The sequence below is a fragment of the Crocodylus siamensis genome, chromosome 11, assembly GCF_052110815.1.
Source record: "Crocodylus siamensis isolate JL-2025a chromosome 11, ASM5211081v1, whole genome shotgun sequence".
NCBI lineage: Eukaryota > Metazoa > Chordata > Crocodylia > Crocodylidae > Crocodylus > Crocodylus siamensis.
In genome coordinates, this window is record NC_143405.1 from 6,609,788 (window position 1) to 6,627,027 (window position 17,240).

At 50.7% G+C, this 17,240-nt stretch overlaps 1 protein-coding gene across 2 annotated transcripts in view; it reads left to right on the forward strand.

Annotated features, from left to right (window-relative positions):
• SARDH (sarcosine dehydrogenase) overlaps positions 1–17,240 on the forward strand; it is a 76,803-nt gene that overhangs the window by 18,570 nt on the left and 40,993 nt on the right. For both annotated transcript variants that reach the window (XM_090022193.1, XM_090022192.1), the window contains exons 9-14: positions 2,192–2,278; positions 2,535–2,625; positions 11,909–12,050; positions 14,224–14,307; positions 14,684–14,797; positions 15,942–16,080. In XM_090022193.1, the coding sequence (XP_089878319.1) occupies positions 2,192–2,278; positions 2,535–2,625; positions 11,909–12,050; positions 14,224–14,307; positions 14,684–14,797; positions 15,942–16,080 (657 nt within the window). The remainder of the gene's footprint in view (positions 1–2,191; positions 2,279–2,534; positions 2,626–11,908; positions 12,051–14,223; positions 14,308–14,683; positions 14,798–15,941; positions 16,081–17,240) is intronic.

The following is a 17,240-nucleotide window of genomic DNA, read 5'->3' on the forward strand; positions in this document are numbered from 1 at the left end:
AGATCATCTCAGTCGAGACTTTGTCAAGCTGGGCCTTAAAAACCTCCAAGGGTGGAGAGTCCACCACCCCTCTGGGTAACCTGTTCCAGTGCTTCACCACCCTCCTAGCGAGAAAGTTTCCTAATAGCCAACCTCAACTGCAACTTGAACCCATTGCTCCTTGTTTGGTCATCTCATCTGCCCCCACTGAGAGCAGCCCAGCTCCATCCTCTTTGCAGCCCCCCTGCAGGGAGTTGAAGGCTGCTATCAAATCCCTGCTCAGTCTGCTCTTCTCCAGACTAAATAAGCCTGCAGTCTGCCCCGATGCCACTCATCTAGCCTACGGAGCTGAAAGCTTGAGCACCGCTGCTCTAAAGGTCCCGTAGAGATGGGAGGTGAGCCCAGCCCACAAGGTTCAGCTCCAGATCCAGATCCCAAGCCTCCCCGGCAGCTCTGAAACGAGTGGCCAGACACGGGGCTTTGTGTCAGGGCTGTCCCTCGTACAAGCAAAAGCAGCAAGTCTAAGGGGAAGTTCGGAGAAGAGTTCAGCCTGAATAATTGCAGCCAGGGCTCCCTGGATTATAGTTTTAGCTGATCATCACCCAAGAGAAGCAGGGCAGCTGTCACTCAGTTCTCAGACGAGAGCTGCTCACTACAGAGGTGTCTGTCCAGCATCCCTGGAGTCGGCACTGAATCATCGCTCAGCACCGTGTCAAATCCCTGACCGCAATGCTTGTTGGTGCAGGGTCCAGAGCGTGTCATCAGTAAGATGCCTTGGTGGTTTCCTAAAAACCAATACAGGCACAAGCCTGGCATCCAGGCGACATCCTGTTTTGGATGGTGGATTACAGTTCACGACACTATACTTGTTCTTTACCAAAATTCGGGGGTACCAAAACAGCAGGAGTTGCCTCCTCATTGCCAAGCCTGTTAATGTGCTAAGATGTTCCTTTTACTGCAGTCTGTTTGAGGCCATCTTTTCGTGAGGGGTTTGTTCAGTGCCCCTAAACACTCTCACAATTATACCTGCCCCTGCATTATTTAATGCTTCATTTCTCTGGTAGCATCACCCAGGCATCCCAGTGGTAGACAGGACCCGCTATGCAGGGTGCTGGGCAAGCAAAGAACTGAGATGGTTCCTGCTCCGAAGAGATTACTCTTCGCCATGCTAATGCTCCCTTCCCTGGAGAGGGAGACGACATGAATTAGCTGAAAATGGCCGCGTGGAGCTAAAACCCAAAGGGGGATCACATAAACCAAAACTGACACCCCAGTGGATGGAGAGCGTGTTTTCCAAGCTACTGCACAAAGGTTTAAAACAACTCATTGACCTGCCGGGCGTTTTCCTTCTTCCATCCCAGCCTGGCAAATATAAATAAATAAATATATATATATATATATAATTTTTTTTGACAGCCATAGCTGGAGCAGGAATTGGCAGAAAGAGACATCATTAACACAGGAGCCCTGAGCAGCTGTTCAGCTGCAGTCCATTAGATTTATAAAGAAGGGTTTATTTTAAATGCATGGAGCACATCAGCAAAAACAGATTAAGAAAAAAAAAATTAAAGTATGAACGTAGTCCAGCCCTTGAAGAGATGACTCATGGAGGGACGCCACTTTTTGACCTGCGTGGGATAAGGGGAAAGAGCGTAATGATCTTGGAGGAATGAGGAAGCCTGAGAGCAACTGCTAATTTAATTAGATTGAGACATATTAGCCATTGCACTTCATGGGTGGCATAGTGTAGAGCATTCCCCTGAAGTTCACCCTTTACCCATGTCACTGAAGGCCTCCTCTTTGGAAACCATCCTCCTGGTACAAGGGGGAAGACAAATACCTCTGAGATCTCTGGATACCTTGAGGGCAACACACAGATGAGGAATTTTAATGGCAAGGGCCAGGCTGGCGGTATTCCTGCAATGGCAATGCCTATATAGGGATGATATTGGGATGATGTAGTTGGGGCTGGTCCTGCTTGGAGCAGGGGGTTGGACTAGATGTGACCTCCTGAGGTCTCTGCCAACCCAAACTTTCAATGAGTCTATGAAATGAGCATCTTGAGTTCGAAGGGGGCAGGAGCAGAGGCCGAGTACCGGCACAGCACGACCAGAAGCAAGCCAGTGTCGAACACGTAGGAAAGTGCCTGTTTGAATTGCAGCGGGAGCTCGTGGCTTTGCTGATGGGCTGTGTCGTCTTTGCTGTCTTGCAGAATCCTTCACAGCCGACCATAAGCCTCTCATGGGGGAAGCGCCAGAGGTCCGGGGCTTTTTCCTTGGTTGTGGCTTCAACAGTGCAGGTAAGATAAGACCTTTAAAAAAAAAAAAACATAATTCAAGTGCCTGCCTTTAGCCCAATGGACTTTGTGGGGTGTAGAATCAAGGCCGATGTAAAATACTTCTGGCTTGAGGCAATAAGGGCTTAATCTTGCCATCACTTCCCAGGCAAGGCTCCTGTCAACCTCAGCAGGGATTTGCATGTACGGCAGATTTGGAGCAACTCAAATAGCTCCTCTGAGTCACCAGCACCCCTCTCTCCTTCCTCTTCTCCCTCAGGAATGATGCTCGGAGGTGGCTGCGGGAAGGAACTAGCCCACTGGATTATTCATGGGCGTCCTGAAAAGGATATGTACAGCTATGATATCAGGCACGTATTCCCACCCCAAGCCTTGTGGCCCTGTTAAATGCTGTAAATACATTTGAAAGAAAACTGTGTGTCTAGGAGAAGAGTTCTGCTCTGGTTTGGTTGAAAGGGTCTCATCTTTCCGGCAGGGGCTGGGAGCTGCATTTCCACCTGGGTGAGTTGGGCTAGAAATGCCCCCCGTCAATACTGGGAGACGGTAGGACATAGTGAAGCTCAATCAGAGGACGGCTTCATCGTGCTAGGCATGGTACAAATTCCTGGTAAGAGGCAGTATTTGCTCCAAAGAGCTTGTAATCTAGATAGAAGAGATAGATGAAGAGTAAGGGAAAGGCAGCACTGGATTCCCTTTCTGCAGAGATGGTGAATCGTGGCCCAAGGCCATGCGCAGAACCCAAGCCAGAGCAAGGACCCGAACCCACGTCGCCACTCAGCGTCTTCATCGGTCGACGCAAAACGCTTCGTGGAGAATCCCGTTCTTCTTCGCCGGGGTGGTCGGCTTTAGAGATGGGTCCGAGCACGCACCAGTAACAGGCGTGCTTGAAGTGTGTGATTCCCAGCTCATGGGGCAGGCTCATCTCAAACGTAATGAATGTGGCGCTCTTGTTGTTTGTCCCTCCTGGCCTTTGCGAATTCGGGGCTCGCTGGGTGACGTGCCCATGCTCGTCTCTGAAACCGGGAGGGCTGGCATCGTGGGATCTGACTGAAAGCTCAGATGCTCCTGTGCTCGTGTGGTTTGAAAAGGTTGGGGCTTTAAGGGAGGCACCGATGCTTGTGAGAGTCATAAAGAAAGCGTGAGCGTTTGCAGCACTGCTTGGTGAGAATAGCCCTTTGGTGCCGCTGTCGTAGCCCTAATTGCAAGCACCTCTGAATTGTCAGGGCCTTTGGCAATCCAGCTGTGCACATGGTGGTTTGGGCCACTAGGTCATTTAGGCCCAAGAGGCAGAGTGCTGTGCCTTGCTCTGTATCCAGAAGGACAGAAATGCATCCCTTGCACCCCACAAGAAGCGGGGGCTTTGTCTGAGCAGGCAAGGAGAGGCGGTCATATCGGGGCCTCTCCCGGTGCTGATAATGCGTGTGCTGTGTTCTCACTGCTGAGAGGTTTCTGATGGGGTGGAGGAGCTAGAGCTTGACTCGAAGTAAGGAAACAGCTTCCAAAAAAAAACCCCTTCCCAAGGTGATAGCCTGGGTCTGGCCTCAATGCCAGGGTCTTCCCATCTCCCTCCGGTGCAGCCAGGTGGGATGCAGAGCAGCACGTTGGGAACAGAGACATTTCCTACCAGTTATAAACAGCGAGATAGTTGGCTTGGTGCTGGCGCGAACTGCAGATTGCATTCCCGGGGCTGCATCCGTTTCTGGATTTGGGGTATGGGGTCTGTCCCGATGCTTGAACAGGTGGAGGAATGCGGTACTAAGAGGAACCCAAAGGCTCTTCCTGCCCCTTACCTTCACCCCAGTTTCATACCCTTTGGCATCTGAGAGCCAGGGTCCAACCTCAAACACAGCAGGGTGGTGTACTGCAGAGAGCACTGGACTGGGACGCTTATTTCCAGCTCTCACGTTGACCTGCCAAACGATCCAGCTCTGTGCCTCAGTTTCCCCACGGATAAAATGGGGACCAGTGATACCGGCCTGCTGATTAAGGTGAGGTGTTGTTATGGGTCATATGGTTGCTCCAGGTAGATTGTACCTGCCTCTGACAGCGTGGGTTGTTCTCTATTATGGCTCGTCTAGCTTCTCGGATCTGTAGTCTCACGCCGTGGGACTGAGAGCCGAGAGAGCAAGGCCCTGGAGCGAATGGCTGGGAGCTGCTTGCTTTCAGGCTGTGCCGTAACCGCACCGGGACCATTATTGCTAACACAGTTTTGCTTGCACTGGATCTCAGGCAGAACCGGGTGTCCGGGGCAGACAATGTCACTTTTTCTCTGAATGTAGGGTTGGTCTCTCTGCAGCTGCCTCCCTCTCGGAGGAGCTGGAATCAATTACGCTTAATAGCTTTAATGAATTTACATGTTGGTTTTATCTCATTTCCCTCATTCCGTTTCCGTGCAAACAGCTTCCATCAGACACGAGGAGAGTGTAATGACGAGAGAGGACAGGGTAATTGCATTTGGGTTTTGTTGTTGTTCAATTAGCGCCGTGCCTAGTCCTCTAAGTTAATAATCGAGGTGAAGATTTCAATTGGAGAAAGATGATCTTTTCCCCCCCTGTGCCTCCTGCAGTCTGATGGGGCCGGGAGGCTTGCAACGTGCCGACGCTGGCTCCGTGATCGCCGTTTCTTTCTCCGTCAGGTTTTCTTGGGTTTGGGTTTTCGCAGGTGCGATGCCAACAGCAACTTGCAGAGGCAAGGCTTTTCACATCGCATCGCTATATGAGGAAGCCCAGCAGAAACTCCTGGAACCAGGCTAGTGCCGTCCGCCCCTTCTTCCAGTAGGGGCCAGTAGAAGGACGTCCTGTGTCGTATTCGGTGCCTCGGGATTTTGCGGCTGAAAGGGGCTGCTAGGGTGGACCCTGCTGCAGTGTTGCAAGAGGAGCGACATGCAAGCAAAAAGCTTTGTGAGGTTCAAGATCCAGAGCGGAGCATCGCAGCTTCGTTCCCGCCGTGCCACTCTGAGATTTTGGAGTGCCCAGACGGCCATAAACTGGCAGCCCGTCCTATCGGCCTGTACTCCCACCCTCGCAAGCCCACCTCTCAATCTCATGCTGGGTGAACAGGAGAGCCATGTAACCCTGAGGCTGCTTTTCAACAAGGCTGGGCTTCGCCGTCTTGTGTTGCATTCTTCCCCATCGGGGACACTACTGGCATGATGCACAGTCTGCCAGCAATGCTGGTGTTTTCCCCGTTTGCATCTACTGGAGGGAAAGCCCCGATGCAGAAGAGGGGTCAGTGCTTTGGCAAAGGCCATAGGAGGAGCCTGTATCAGAGTGAGGAGCATGAGTTAAGAAACCCCAGATTCATGGTCCTGTATCTCAGCTCATTCCTCCTTCCCCTCTCCGTGGTGCATCTTTACTTGTTCTTGCTGTCCTCGTTCCCCTCTCGTGCAGTGCTCTTCTTGCAAACTGCAGGCGTCCATCTGCCAGCATCCTACAGTGAGGAGCTACATCTCCACCTGAGGTTTCTAGGTTGTCTTATGAGTGCCTTATAACAGCTCCTGGGTGAAGTCTGGGCCTCAGCAGGGCACGTGATTGACATCCAAGCTTTCTGGGCTTTGGCAGGTTCAGGTTTGCTGGAGATGCTGTCTTTGCTCTTTATGGATTGAAGTTCTGGCCTTTATCTCCTCCTCATCCTCCCAGCCCTTGGTGGACAGCTGCCTGCTCAGACAACTGTGTCTATATGTTAGCAGCAGCGGAAAGAGTAAGCAGAAACGTTTAGACACAGTAGTACTTAATCCAGCATCACAGACAGCAGCTTTCATCTCGATAGATCCCCTGGCACTTTACCCCATCGCCAGTCCTGACGTCACGTAACTCTTTTGGCTTTGGAGGAGCTACGTGGAGGATGAGTTTTCCACAACATGGATGTGTGTCCGTGCATCACCTCACCCACCACTGATGTAAAGCCACAACTGGGTGAAAGGGGGTAGGTGTTCAAACGTCCACAACGACGCTGCACAGGAAGCAAAGAATAGCACAGCTGCCCAAGTAAGAAGAAGAGAAAAAGGGCAAATAGCTTATTTGTTGGCTCTCTGGATGATGCAAAAAGTCAGAGAGAAGGGACACATTTTGGTTCAGCTCAAAACAAAGCGTATCTGATTTTTTGCTCCCAAAAGGAAAACCCATTTTGTTTCTACTCACTCCCACCCCTTTTCTTTTCTTTTCGTTTCGTTTCTTTTCTTTTCTACCCGTTTTTAAACATTAAATACAGCTAATTAGTGAAACAAGCAATAGGCATGTTTTAGGCAGACAAAGTTCTTTGGGTAGACGTGACATCTTGTATTAGACCAACTAAACCATTGGAAAAATTGTTCGTTGCAAGCTTTCCAGCACAAACACCCTTCTTCAGGCATAAGGAGAGATAGAGCGAGCCTGAAGAAGGGCGTTTGTGCCCGAAACCTTGCAAAAACATTTTTTCCCCAACTATTGGGTTGTTCTAATAAAAGATCTCACATCTACCCAAAGAACCTTGTCTGCCTCTGTCCTTAGACCAACACGGCTACAACCAATAACCCTAAAGCATGGAAATGTTTTGGCAGTTGAAAAAAATCAGCGTAGTTCTTTTGTTTTCGGCCCAGTTTGATCCATTCAACTAATGTGATGCAAACTCACAGGTCACTTTTATGAACTCAAATATTCATAGCGTGGGCTGAGAGAAATGTCTGAAGTCAAGCACAATTACCCCACATTTTGGGTGGAGGGGAGCAGACCTGGGCAGGCTGTGTGCGGAGCTCCTGCGGGTCTGCGCCTCCTTGCTCTGTGCTGGTTTCTGTTTCTGCCAGCTGGTTCCCCGGCCCTTTGCTTGGCTTCTTTGTGTGTTTTGGGTTTCAGACCTGGGTTAATATTTGCTTCTGCTGCAGATCTTGTCGTTCCTCTTCTTATTAAGTTCCTCTTCCAATATCTCCCTTTTCCACACGTGCAAACGTGGCTCGTTTCATGATGCTCGTGGGTAAATATTTCACCTGGCAGCTGTTACTGCTCTTGTTTCTATCACAAATTTACCCTCCTGCTCAATGGACTGGGGCTTTTGAAGGTGGCAGCTGGGGGAGCTGCACATGCGATTGAATACACATTAATAAGCCGGGTCTCCAGACCTCGTGCGGCTCAGTCTCGATCTTTTGGTTTCCTTTTATTGTTGGGGAGTGGGTTTCCTGCATTCGGGGGTCCCCACACCTTAGGATGGCAAGAGTGGGGAGAGGGGCCCGTCTCTAAGCAAAGAGCCTTTTCCTCTTGCTGTTGTGCTCAGCTCTGCCCTTTTCCAGGTGCCTTGCGTCTCCTCTGCAGGAAGAGAATGGGGAAGAAAGTTGAAAATATTGTTTTAAAGGGCCCAATAAATTACACTTTGTCTTGCCTTTCGCCCGATGTCTGGCTCTCCTGCTCCAGACCTGGGGGCTTTGGGCTGGAAGGAAGCCTGCTGTAATTCTGAAAAACGCGTCCCTGCTTGCCAAGATCAGTGGATGGGAAAGGTGCCACCAGCAAGAGAGAGGGAGGTTATTGTCCATGAGTTATAGGTCTCTGTTAATAATAATATGAGCATGTGCTGAACTGGCACATTCCTGCTAGGAGGTTTTCTGTTTAAGAGATGAAAATATGTCAAACAAATTTAAAATGCTTTGGGTTTTATTTATATTTCAGTCTGGGGAGAATTGGATGAAAAATGTGAAGAATGTTCATGGCTCTCGACTTGCGCAGGGTTGTGTTTAAAGCAGCGTTGTGCAAGAGGCCAGCTCAACTTGCCTGAAGTCTCCTTTCCCCCCTCCATGGGGCCAGATTTGGGACTCAGCTCCAAGGGTGTAAATCTGCATCCAGGAGTTTGGTCTGTGCGGGCTGCTGGCAAACAACCCTGGGGGAACTGCACATCCCAATGGCCTGAGGCGTGGGCTGGCCTGCAGTTTGGCCCGTTGTCCCTGCCGTGATGTTTGCCATTCGATTTGGTACAGCACAGTTCACAGGCAGTGTCTCACCTTTTGGTTTCTTAAGGTCTGGAAGTGGGACACAGAATCAAATTTAGCATCTCCCTTCTCCAGCACAAATTCACCACCACAGACCACGGAAATCAAGGAAGCGGAGCTTTCCCAGTGCCTGCAGCACAGGACTCTGCCTAAGAGACCTATACTCTGTACTCTCCCCGCTCAGCCACTGGTCTGCTGGGTGGATTTAAGAAAGGCCCTTCCTCTCTTAGTGCTTTACTTTCCCCACTGGAAAAAAACTAGGTTAAAAGAGAGATTTAGAAAAGTAACAATTAGCTGCTTGCACACATGGCTCAGCAGTGGGTTTAAATCTAGGACTTTGCAGCACGTTGTCACAAAACCTGAGCTAAAGCAGGAATTCCTTCAGCTGCCTGCAGTAGAAGGCTTTTATCCTTTAGGGGACTGGCTCAAAGGAGAGTGTGTCACATACTTGTTACTGTTTCGGTACAGCTGGGACTTTGCCTCCCAGACACTCATGCATTAGTCAGAGCCAATTATGCACTTGTTTTTCGAAGCCCTGATGTATATTCAGGCACCCAGAACATTGACTGTATAATGTGGCATGCATTTGCTTTCCTTGCAATAAGTGATTTTTAGACTGGGTGGAGGAGAGTTGACTAATATATCTTTTGAGGTTGTATCTTGCCTTCCCCGTGTTTGTCCTGCTCGTCCCCAGACCGCCTCTCTGCTCTCCCGGACCGCTCGTGTTTGATAGAGGTAACGCGTAGCAGCGTCTGGGGCTACTGCCTAGATCATCATCCCCTTCACTGGTTCCTCTTGAGGCTTCGATGGCATTTGATAATTTAGGGTAATGAGGACGAAATGCATGGGAACTGGGAAGAACCACTTGAAAGCTGAAAAAGCCTTGTTCAGTATATTGCCCAGTCTCTCACTAAGGCTAGCCTAGTCCTGTGCAGAGGTGGCTGCCATGGGGCGCATTGTGGAAGCCATAGAGACTGGTCCCCAGCCTCTGTGCATTTATACTGGGGAGAGAACTGATTGATTAGTGCTCAGCGTGACGGACGGTGACGTTTAATGCTCCTTTTTCCCTGGTGGAAATGTGTAGGGTGATGGACAACGGCATCTGTCCTGCCCAAGCAGCAGCGACTGTGCCAAGTGCGGGAAGGTGGGCGGTCTGGCTCAGGATGCTGTCACTCCCGGGACAGCAATGCCAACAAGCAGTGAATTCACTGGTGCTGCGTTGGGTCTCACCAGCCACGGCTCAGAGTTTGGCCTCAGAGTTTGCAATTACCTTGGACGAGGTACGCAACACGACGCTCCTCCGTGCACCCTGCTCACGATGGTCAGAGCACCACGTGGCAAAGAGCTGTCCAGATAGGCTGGGCGAATGCGTCACCTCTACCCCGATCACTATGTGTATTAAGTCCTAGTTGTGAGCAAGGAGGACCTGCCAGTTTTCCCATGTCTCACGTGGATGGCATTCCTCCTGCTCCTTGTCCCTCGCATCTGGAAGGAGAAGTTACAGGAGCCATTAAAACCTGTGTTTAGGTGCATTGCTTGGGAGATGTGCATCAGGCATCTCATGGGCTCTGGAGTTTGTCCTACCCCTTTCAATGAGCTGAGCATCCTTATTGCACAGTGATGCTGATGTGAGAAGTTGGAGCTTAATGCTTGTGTCCCTCTCAGATCTACGGAGGATCTGACACTCTAGGCAGGCAACGTTAGCTTGCAGAGACACCCCACTGGGGTGGGGATGTAGTGAATACAGTAGGGTTCATCCTTTTTTTATTTTGGTTTGGCTTCTAGAGCAAGTCCTCTTTGCACAGGGTGCTAGATGTGCGACTTAGTGATGGGAGAGAGGGAAGATCTGGGGCTATCCCATTCCACTGGCTAAATTTTACCATGTTAACTAATTTTGGAAGCCATGCCCTTTGCTCTGCATAGGCCCCAAAATTGTGGGGCTAGACATAGTCATGGCTATTCCAGGCTGCGCCTCGGTGGACCCATGAAACCTCGCTGTGCGGATGTCCTCCCACACGTTCATCGCCATGCACACAAACCCATGGGGAACGACTGCTTGTTCAGCTGTTGTCCGTGCTGACCACCGCAAAGGGGGAGTGCAGAACAAAGCCCAGATGTGAATGCCCAGGACAGGCCAGGTATCCAGGTTGTCGCATTTTGGTCCAGAGGAAAAAGCATTCGGGGCTCGTGGTAGAGACAAGGAGGAGCAAGGGCATTTGAGATCCCAGCTCCAATCAGCATTTTGCAGAATGTCTCTTCTTTTCCAAAGGATCCCAAAGCAAACAAGAGCCAGCCCCTGCCCCGCCATGTGGGAACTCAGCACCCAGGCTCCAGTCCCGCAGCTGGAGCCGATCTCTGGTGATATAACACAGAGTGGGCATTTGCAATGCTGTTAGCTCCTGAGCAGCAAGAGCTAAATGTTAATCCCTGTTGTGTTCAAGCAAAGCAGCAGGGTTATATAAAACCGACCAACCCACCCTTGCTCTCCCTGCCTCCTGCCAGCATTTCAGTGGGTTTAGAGAGAAAGTCAGAGCTGGCAGGACTGCGGGAAGGGCTGAGGGGGCTCTGCTCAGTCTTTAAACAGCCAGGTGTCAATCGGGGCTTCCCCTCAGCTCGCTATGCTCACATGTGAGTCAGGACACCCCTTCAGCAAGTGCTTATTTCCCCTTGAAATCAATGAGACTTCACTGTGGACCTGAATTGGGACCTTCATACCTATGAAAAGCAAAGGAGCGTTCTCGCTGCCCGTTACCTCCCTCGTTCACCCGTCCTGGCTGGTTTTCTCTCGGTGCCGCTGACATTTCCCATCTCTCGGCGGATCTTTGCAGGATGAGAGCCGGGGTTTGTGCGAGGAGGGGTGAAACGCTGCCGGGAAGGTTGCACGACATAGGATTCCTATTACTGCTTCCGAGACTCGCTGCCCTGCTCCCGAGCAGCTGCACGGGTAGACCGGCCAGCTCCTCCGGCCAGGAGGACGTTCTTGCAGGGTGTCCGCTCGTAACCGGTGTCTTTATGGACAAACCCTGTTCCAGGTGAAAGGAAGGGACGGAGGTGTGACAGGTGCATTACGGGGAGCCAGGGCTGAAAGACCAGAGGTAGTAATGGTTATAACTGAAGTGCAGATGCAGGACTGTGGGGCTTTAGTGCCAAGACTGAAAAAGCAAGGGTCAGGACAGAGGTTGGTCATCGGTCGAGACAGAGGTTTTAGCACAGAGTGCCAAGAAGCTTCCTGCTGGGCCCAGGGCAGCGCCAGCGCTACCGTCAAGGGGCCTACACAGAGCCCAAGCGTCTCATTCCTGGTAATTAGCCAGGTTGTAACACTGTGACTTTAATTCTGCTGCCTGTAGGACCTGGAAAGTAGAGAACAGTTGTATCACAGCGCGCTCTGGCCCCTGGCCCTCTTTATCCCTTCTCCCAAATTGCCCGGACATCCTTCTCCGGGAGGCTGGGAGCCTTACCGTGTGGGGTATGCTTCGGTTGTGCTCCCTTATCTCCTTGCATTGCAAGCTCTCGGCAGCCAGGGCTGGCTTTCACTCCGTGCGAGTATACAGCTCTCAGCACGATGGGGGCTGTCATTTCAGCCGGAGACTCCGGCGAGCCAAGCGGGCAGCTTCCTTTTGATGGGAGGTGAGTGATGCATTGATGGCTTTGCTCCTGAAGGCTCCTTCCTCTTTGCCTTTCAGGAGGTTTCACCACTCGCTCACCAACAACAACCGCTGGATACGGGAGCGAAGCCACGAGTCGTACGCCAAGAACTACTCGGTCGTCTTCCCATACGACGAGCCGCTGGCTGGGCGCAACATGAGGAAAGACCCCCTGCACGAGGTCAGGGGGCCTACCCTTGTGGGAAGGGGTGGCTTGAGGGAGCCGGGCACCAGGATCTCTCTAAGCAAAGCTTGTCCATCACCATGTCCTGATTCATGCAAATCCACAGCAATTGATGGCCCTGAATCTGTAACAGCAGTTACTCATTTGGCTTCAAGGGGCATCATTAAGCAGTGCAAAAAACCTACAACTTCCTTGCTGAGGAAGGGGAAGACTGGAAGCAGGGCTGCCCCCAGACTCCAGCTGCACTGCCAGCACGGGCAGGCGCAACTCCATGGCATACAGCAGCTATGAAGCCATCTCTTTTATGGCTAGTGCCGGACGTTGTCCTGGGGTGGGTTTGGCGCCGCTGTGGGACGGATAGAGAAATATGCCAGGAGGTGAGATCCTGCTCAGCTCCTGGCATCCTCCCCCAGCTGCTCCAAATGAGCCCAGGTGGCTGAACCGCCTTGGGATGGAGCTCGTTAAAACCCAGCCCTCTCCCTGGCTGCCTCGCCAGCCTCGCTGAGTGACGCGCGGGGCTGTGGTGTGGGAGAGCGATGCTTTTGAAGCAGATGGCACTGTATTAATAGCAGGCTAGTGGCGGGTGGCAGATTACAAGGCTCTCTGTTCCTGGCCTGCCTGTGACTGCCTCCGAAACACCACGCCGGCTTGGCTTGAGCTGCACACGACCTGGATAGGATGTGGTAGCAGAACAGCTCCAGGAGGAAGGTTTCTCAAAGCCAATCTCCAAAGATGACATTTGTTTTTCCTCTCTGGTCTGTCTCGAGGGATTGGTACCATGCTATGGCCAGATTATCATTCACCACTGCACTCGCGTGGGGTCTGAGTCACGTGGCGGACAGCCCAGAGGTTGCAATTCGAGGTCATAGCACCAGCACTCGTGGCACGGGCCGGCCCTGTTGGATTCCAGTGAATCTGCTAAATACCTCGTCACGAGGGCACGAAAAAGGGAAGGAAGTACTCGCGTACCCTGCAAACGTGAGACGACCGAGGGGCTGAGGCTAAGAGAGAGACAGAGGTTTAAATAGCCCGGAGCTCGACCTGGTCTGGGCCTCCCTGGCAGGGGTTTTAAGCCTGTGCTAGCTGCTCTTTAGTTTTCTGTAAGGGAAATGCTATCTGGGCTCCTGGATGAGGCATTGTTGTATGCTCTGCAGCAGGTTACTTGTGGCCCAGATGTCTAAATTGCAGCGCCCTGGCAGGAGTCCCGGTTTTCAGGCTCACTCCTGGATGCTAGTCTTGCTTCCATTTGCTTTCCTACCAGTTTGAATAAGGCCCGAATTAAAAAAAACAGGTTTCCCAAGCCAGTTTCAGTTTGTTAGTTCAGGTGACACCATTTCCTCTTGCCTTCCTCTTTCCCCAAATGCGGAGCAGGGATATGAGCAGCCAAATGGACTTTTCCCCCTTTCCTTGTTCCCCCGTCCAGTCGACAGCTCGGTTGTTCCCCGTTACTGAGAAAATGCAGCTTTTTAATAGATTGCTTAATAAGTGATGCCCGTTTGACTGACAGCCTGGTATTTATACACAGCGGTCCGGAACATGTGCTATGTTTTATAAATAGAGGTGAATCATTTCTAAAATATTCAACAAAAACTATTCTTTTTGAACATAAACACAAAACAAATGTATCCCCGTGGCCCGCCTAATTACTATGTGCAGGTCTGGGCTGTGGAAGGTGGAGGCACAAAAGGGCCATCTAAATATTAAACGCGGTTAATATTACCACTGTAGACATGTATATTGGGGCCGTGTTGTGGGGAACATCTGGCTTGTCAGTCATTGATGCTATGTGGCATGAACTTGGCATGATGGACTTGTGCAACTCCTTGTTACAGGGTAGTAGTCAGACGAATAACTTACCCCAGTTGGATCAAAGGATAAGTTGCTTATTGGGATGTTAAGGGTATCTCCCGTTACTGTAAGGCCCTGATTATAGCACCTACTGTAGGTTGCATTACCCTGTGCCAGGCTGGAGAAGCAGGGGGACTAGCCATCCAGGCAAACTCCATGTTATGCAAGAACTAATAGATGCCCGTTCACAATGCAATCTACCCTTGAATCCATATTTAATGGCTACAGCCTGGAAGTGGCTGGATGGAGGCCAGTGTGATCAGGCGCTTATCGCCCAGCTTTTTCTAATGCATAGGATGTGTTTTGTCCCCTTCTTGCGAAGGAGCTGCTACAGCAAGGCTGCGTGTTCCAGGAGAGACACGGCTGGGAGAGACCTGGCTGGTTCAACACACGAGGAGCAGCTCCCGTAAGCATGGCAGTAACTCAAATGTCACCACTGCGGGGTAAAGCGACGGAGCCCTGGTGAATGGTACAGGGGGCTGGTGACTGACACGGGGTGGTTTGGTTTGGGGCGGTGGTGTTCGCAACCGGTAGATCAGCTCGAACCTCAGATCTGAACTCCTTCCTATTTCAAAAGGGAGGGCGGGGGGCATTTGCAATGATCTGCAGTGGTTTGCTTTCCAGGTACAGGCTGAATACAGTCAAAATCTCATCCAAATCACTTGCAAGGCAAAAGCTGATTTGCTGCCCAGACCTGCTCCAGCCCCCTCCGCCCTTCCCCCATACGTCACCGTGGGTTGTATTTCCTCATTGTCTTTCTCTCCTCCCCACTTTATTTTTAGATTTTGGATTATGACTATTACGGTGCTTATGACCAAAAGCCTCACGGAGCCTGTGTCTATAACCAGCTGCTGGGGGATGAATACACCTTTGATTTCCCACCTCATCACAACACCGTAAGTAGCAAAGACGTGCGAGTCGATGGACTCCCTATCTGGAGATCTCAGCTCTTTCCTTCCAACATAGGACGGCTGGCTCACACCGCTTCATTGGGCTAAGAGGAATCAGGAACAGGGACTGTATCTTTGCTTTATCAGACACTAGACATAACTGCAGGGTTGTATAAATGCTCAGTAAGCATCATAACTTTTCAAGTGGAATCCATTCTGGTCCATTAGTTTAAGTAGTGCCTAAATCTTTTTGCTGGCCCCCTGTTTACGGGATAAATTTCACGCCACAGTGCATTGTGAAAAACGTGGGGCCTGTGTGAGCATGACTTTCAAGGCACTCACCATCAAAATAATCAGTTTTCAAGCACATCCAACAGCTTTCTCTTTGGAGGGATGAGTCCACAGCAGGCTGAGCATTTCAAAAAGAGCCCCTTGTTCAGCTATCGGAGAAATGCACGGGGAAAACTTAAGCGAGGTAAAAACAGAACTGTTGATCTAAAAACGACACGCGCATCCTGCAAAGGTTTGGGTCGGGTGAGACAAATGAGATGCAGATACAAACCCCTGTTGCTTTGGTTTTGCAAAACCCAGCAGGTAAGGATTGGAAATATGGAAACCGGCCGCACCTTTGTCCATGCTCGGAAACGTCAAAAAAGCATCCAGAAGTTTTACTGCTGTCCTCCCAAACTGAAGAGTTGAGAGAAAGCATGGGAGGTTTAAATTTCTCCTCCTACCAATTGAACAAGGACCTCAGAGCAGACACATAGAACAAAGAGCCCTTTTTTTAAACTCTAGTATTTCTTTGCTGCAAAATGGGAGAACTGGGAGTCCGAACTAAACCCATCTGGAGATGAATCTTATAGGGAAATAATAACTAATTTGACAGGATAGCACCAGTCTCCTAAGATAAGCTATTGATTGAAGGAGCTGGATCAGCGGGGCAGTGTTGTCATTAGAGATGCTGCATTTGAATACCTATTTTTAAAGGAGCCTTTAAAAGCGCTACAGAAAGCTTAGAAAGCACCAAGTCACGTGTCCTTTTATTGTTTCCACTGTCTCCTTACATAAACACTTCTAATTTGCCTGGATGATTCCTTTGGTGGAGCAAGAAAACATGGTGCTGCTTCTTTTGTGTGTGCTTTAATTTTAGATCAAGAAGGAGTGCTTAACCTGCAGAAATGCAGTGGCCGTCTTTGACATGTCTTATTTTGGCAAATTCTACCTGGTGGGTCCAGAGGCGAGCAAGGCGGCCGACTGGCTGTTTACTGCTGACGTTAGCAAGTCGCCAGGTACGGGTTCAACCTTGTTATTTCAGCTCTGAAAATGCCCGCTTTGTGGATGTTTCTGCTGAGCACAGGACAAAAAGGCCACCCCAGAAAATTACATATTTAATCAAAACAAGCGCTGTGGCCTGAACTGTCATTTTTTTTAATTATTGCTTTTGCTGAGGATGTTTGAAAGCATTTGAGGTGGAAGGCTCTCTCTGCCTGCTGGGAGGGCTGGATTCAGATCTCATTTACACAGGGTAAACCCGGGGACTTCTGAAGCAGGAGGAAGGGAGGTGAGACCTGGCTCTCAAAGCCCAGGTGCAAATGCACACCTGGGCAGCCGCCCGGGCTGGGCTGGGTAGCGGTGACAGACTCTGGATCATTCGGGAGCTCTGATGTCTCCTGCGCAACACAAATTCATAGTATCATAGTACTTAGGGTCAGAAAGGACCTAAACAGATCATCGGGTCCGACCCCCTGCCCCAGGCAGGAAGGGGTGGCGGGATCACACCACCCCAGGCAAATTGGGAGTCACCCCCTGAAGTCCAAGAGAGAGAATAGTAGCATAAAACTGACGGGCAAAGGACATCTCTCCCGTTCAGCTGGTTGTCCCTTGCTTACATGCCGTTCCCACCTGCAGATGGATGCAAGGCCACCGCCTGCAGCTGGCGTTAATAGGGGAGCTGCGCTGATTCATACCAGCTACACCTCGGGCTCTAAATCTTTATTTCTAATCTGGAGCTAAAAGCCTCCTGCCATTAGATAACCTCCGGAGGCCTCGCTTTCCTTGTTAAATCTCGGTTCCCTCAGCTTCCCAACAGGTCGCCTTTATTTTCTGTGCACGCCCAGCTGAGCTGTGTTCGTGAGCAGGTGAAGATGCTGTTTGTTAGCTCATTAACCTTTTCCTTTGCAGAGGGATGGCTTTGAATCCTGACCTTAACTTCAAAGGAAAAGCTAGTTGTTCAAACTATCCAGTCCACATTTGTTCTCACCCTACGGCTCCAAGGCGATCAGCACCGTCTGTTAGCGAGAGGCCCAGCCCCGCAAGGACGGACCAGGCCTCCGCTGGGGAACTTTGCGAGAAGGGGTGGGCACACGACAGCCTTACGATTCCCTTGTTCTGCATTAAGGGCTAACGAGCGTGCTCGCGTGATGAGGGGACTCATTCGTGAGTGGGGCGA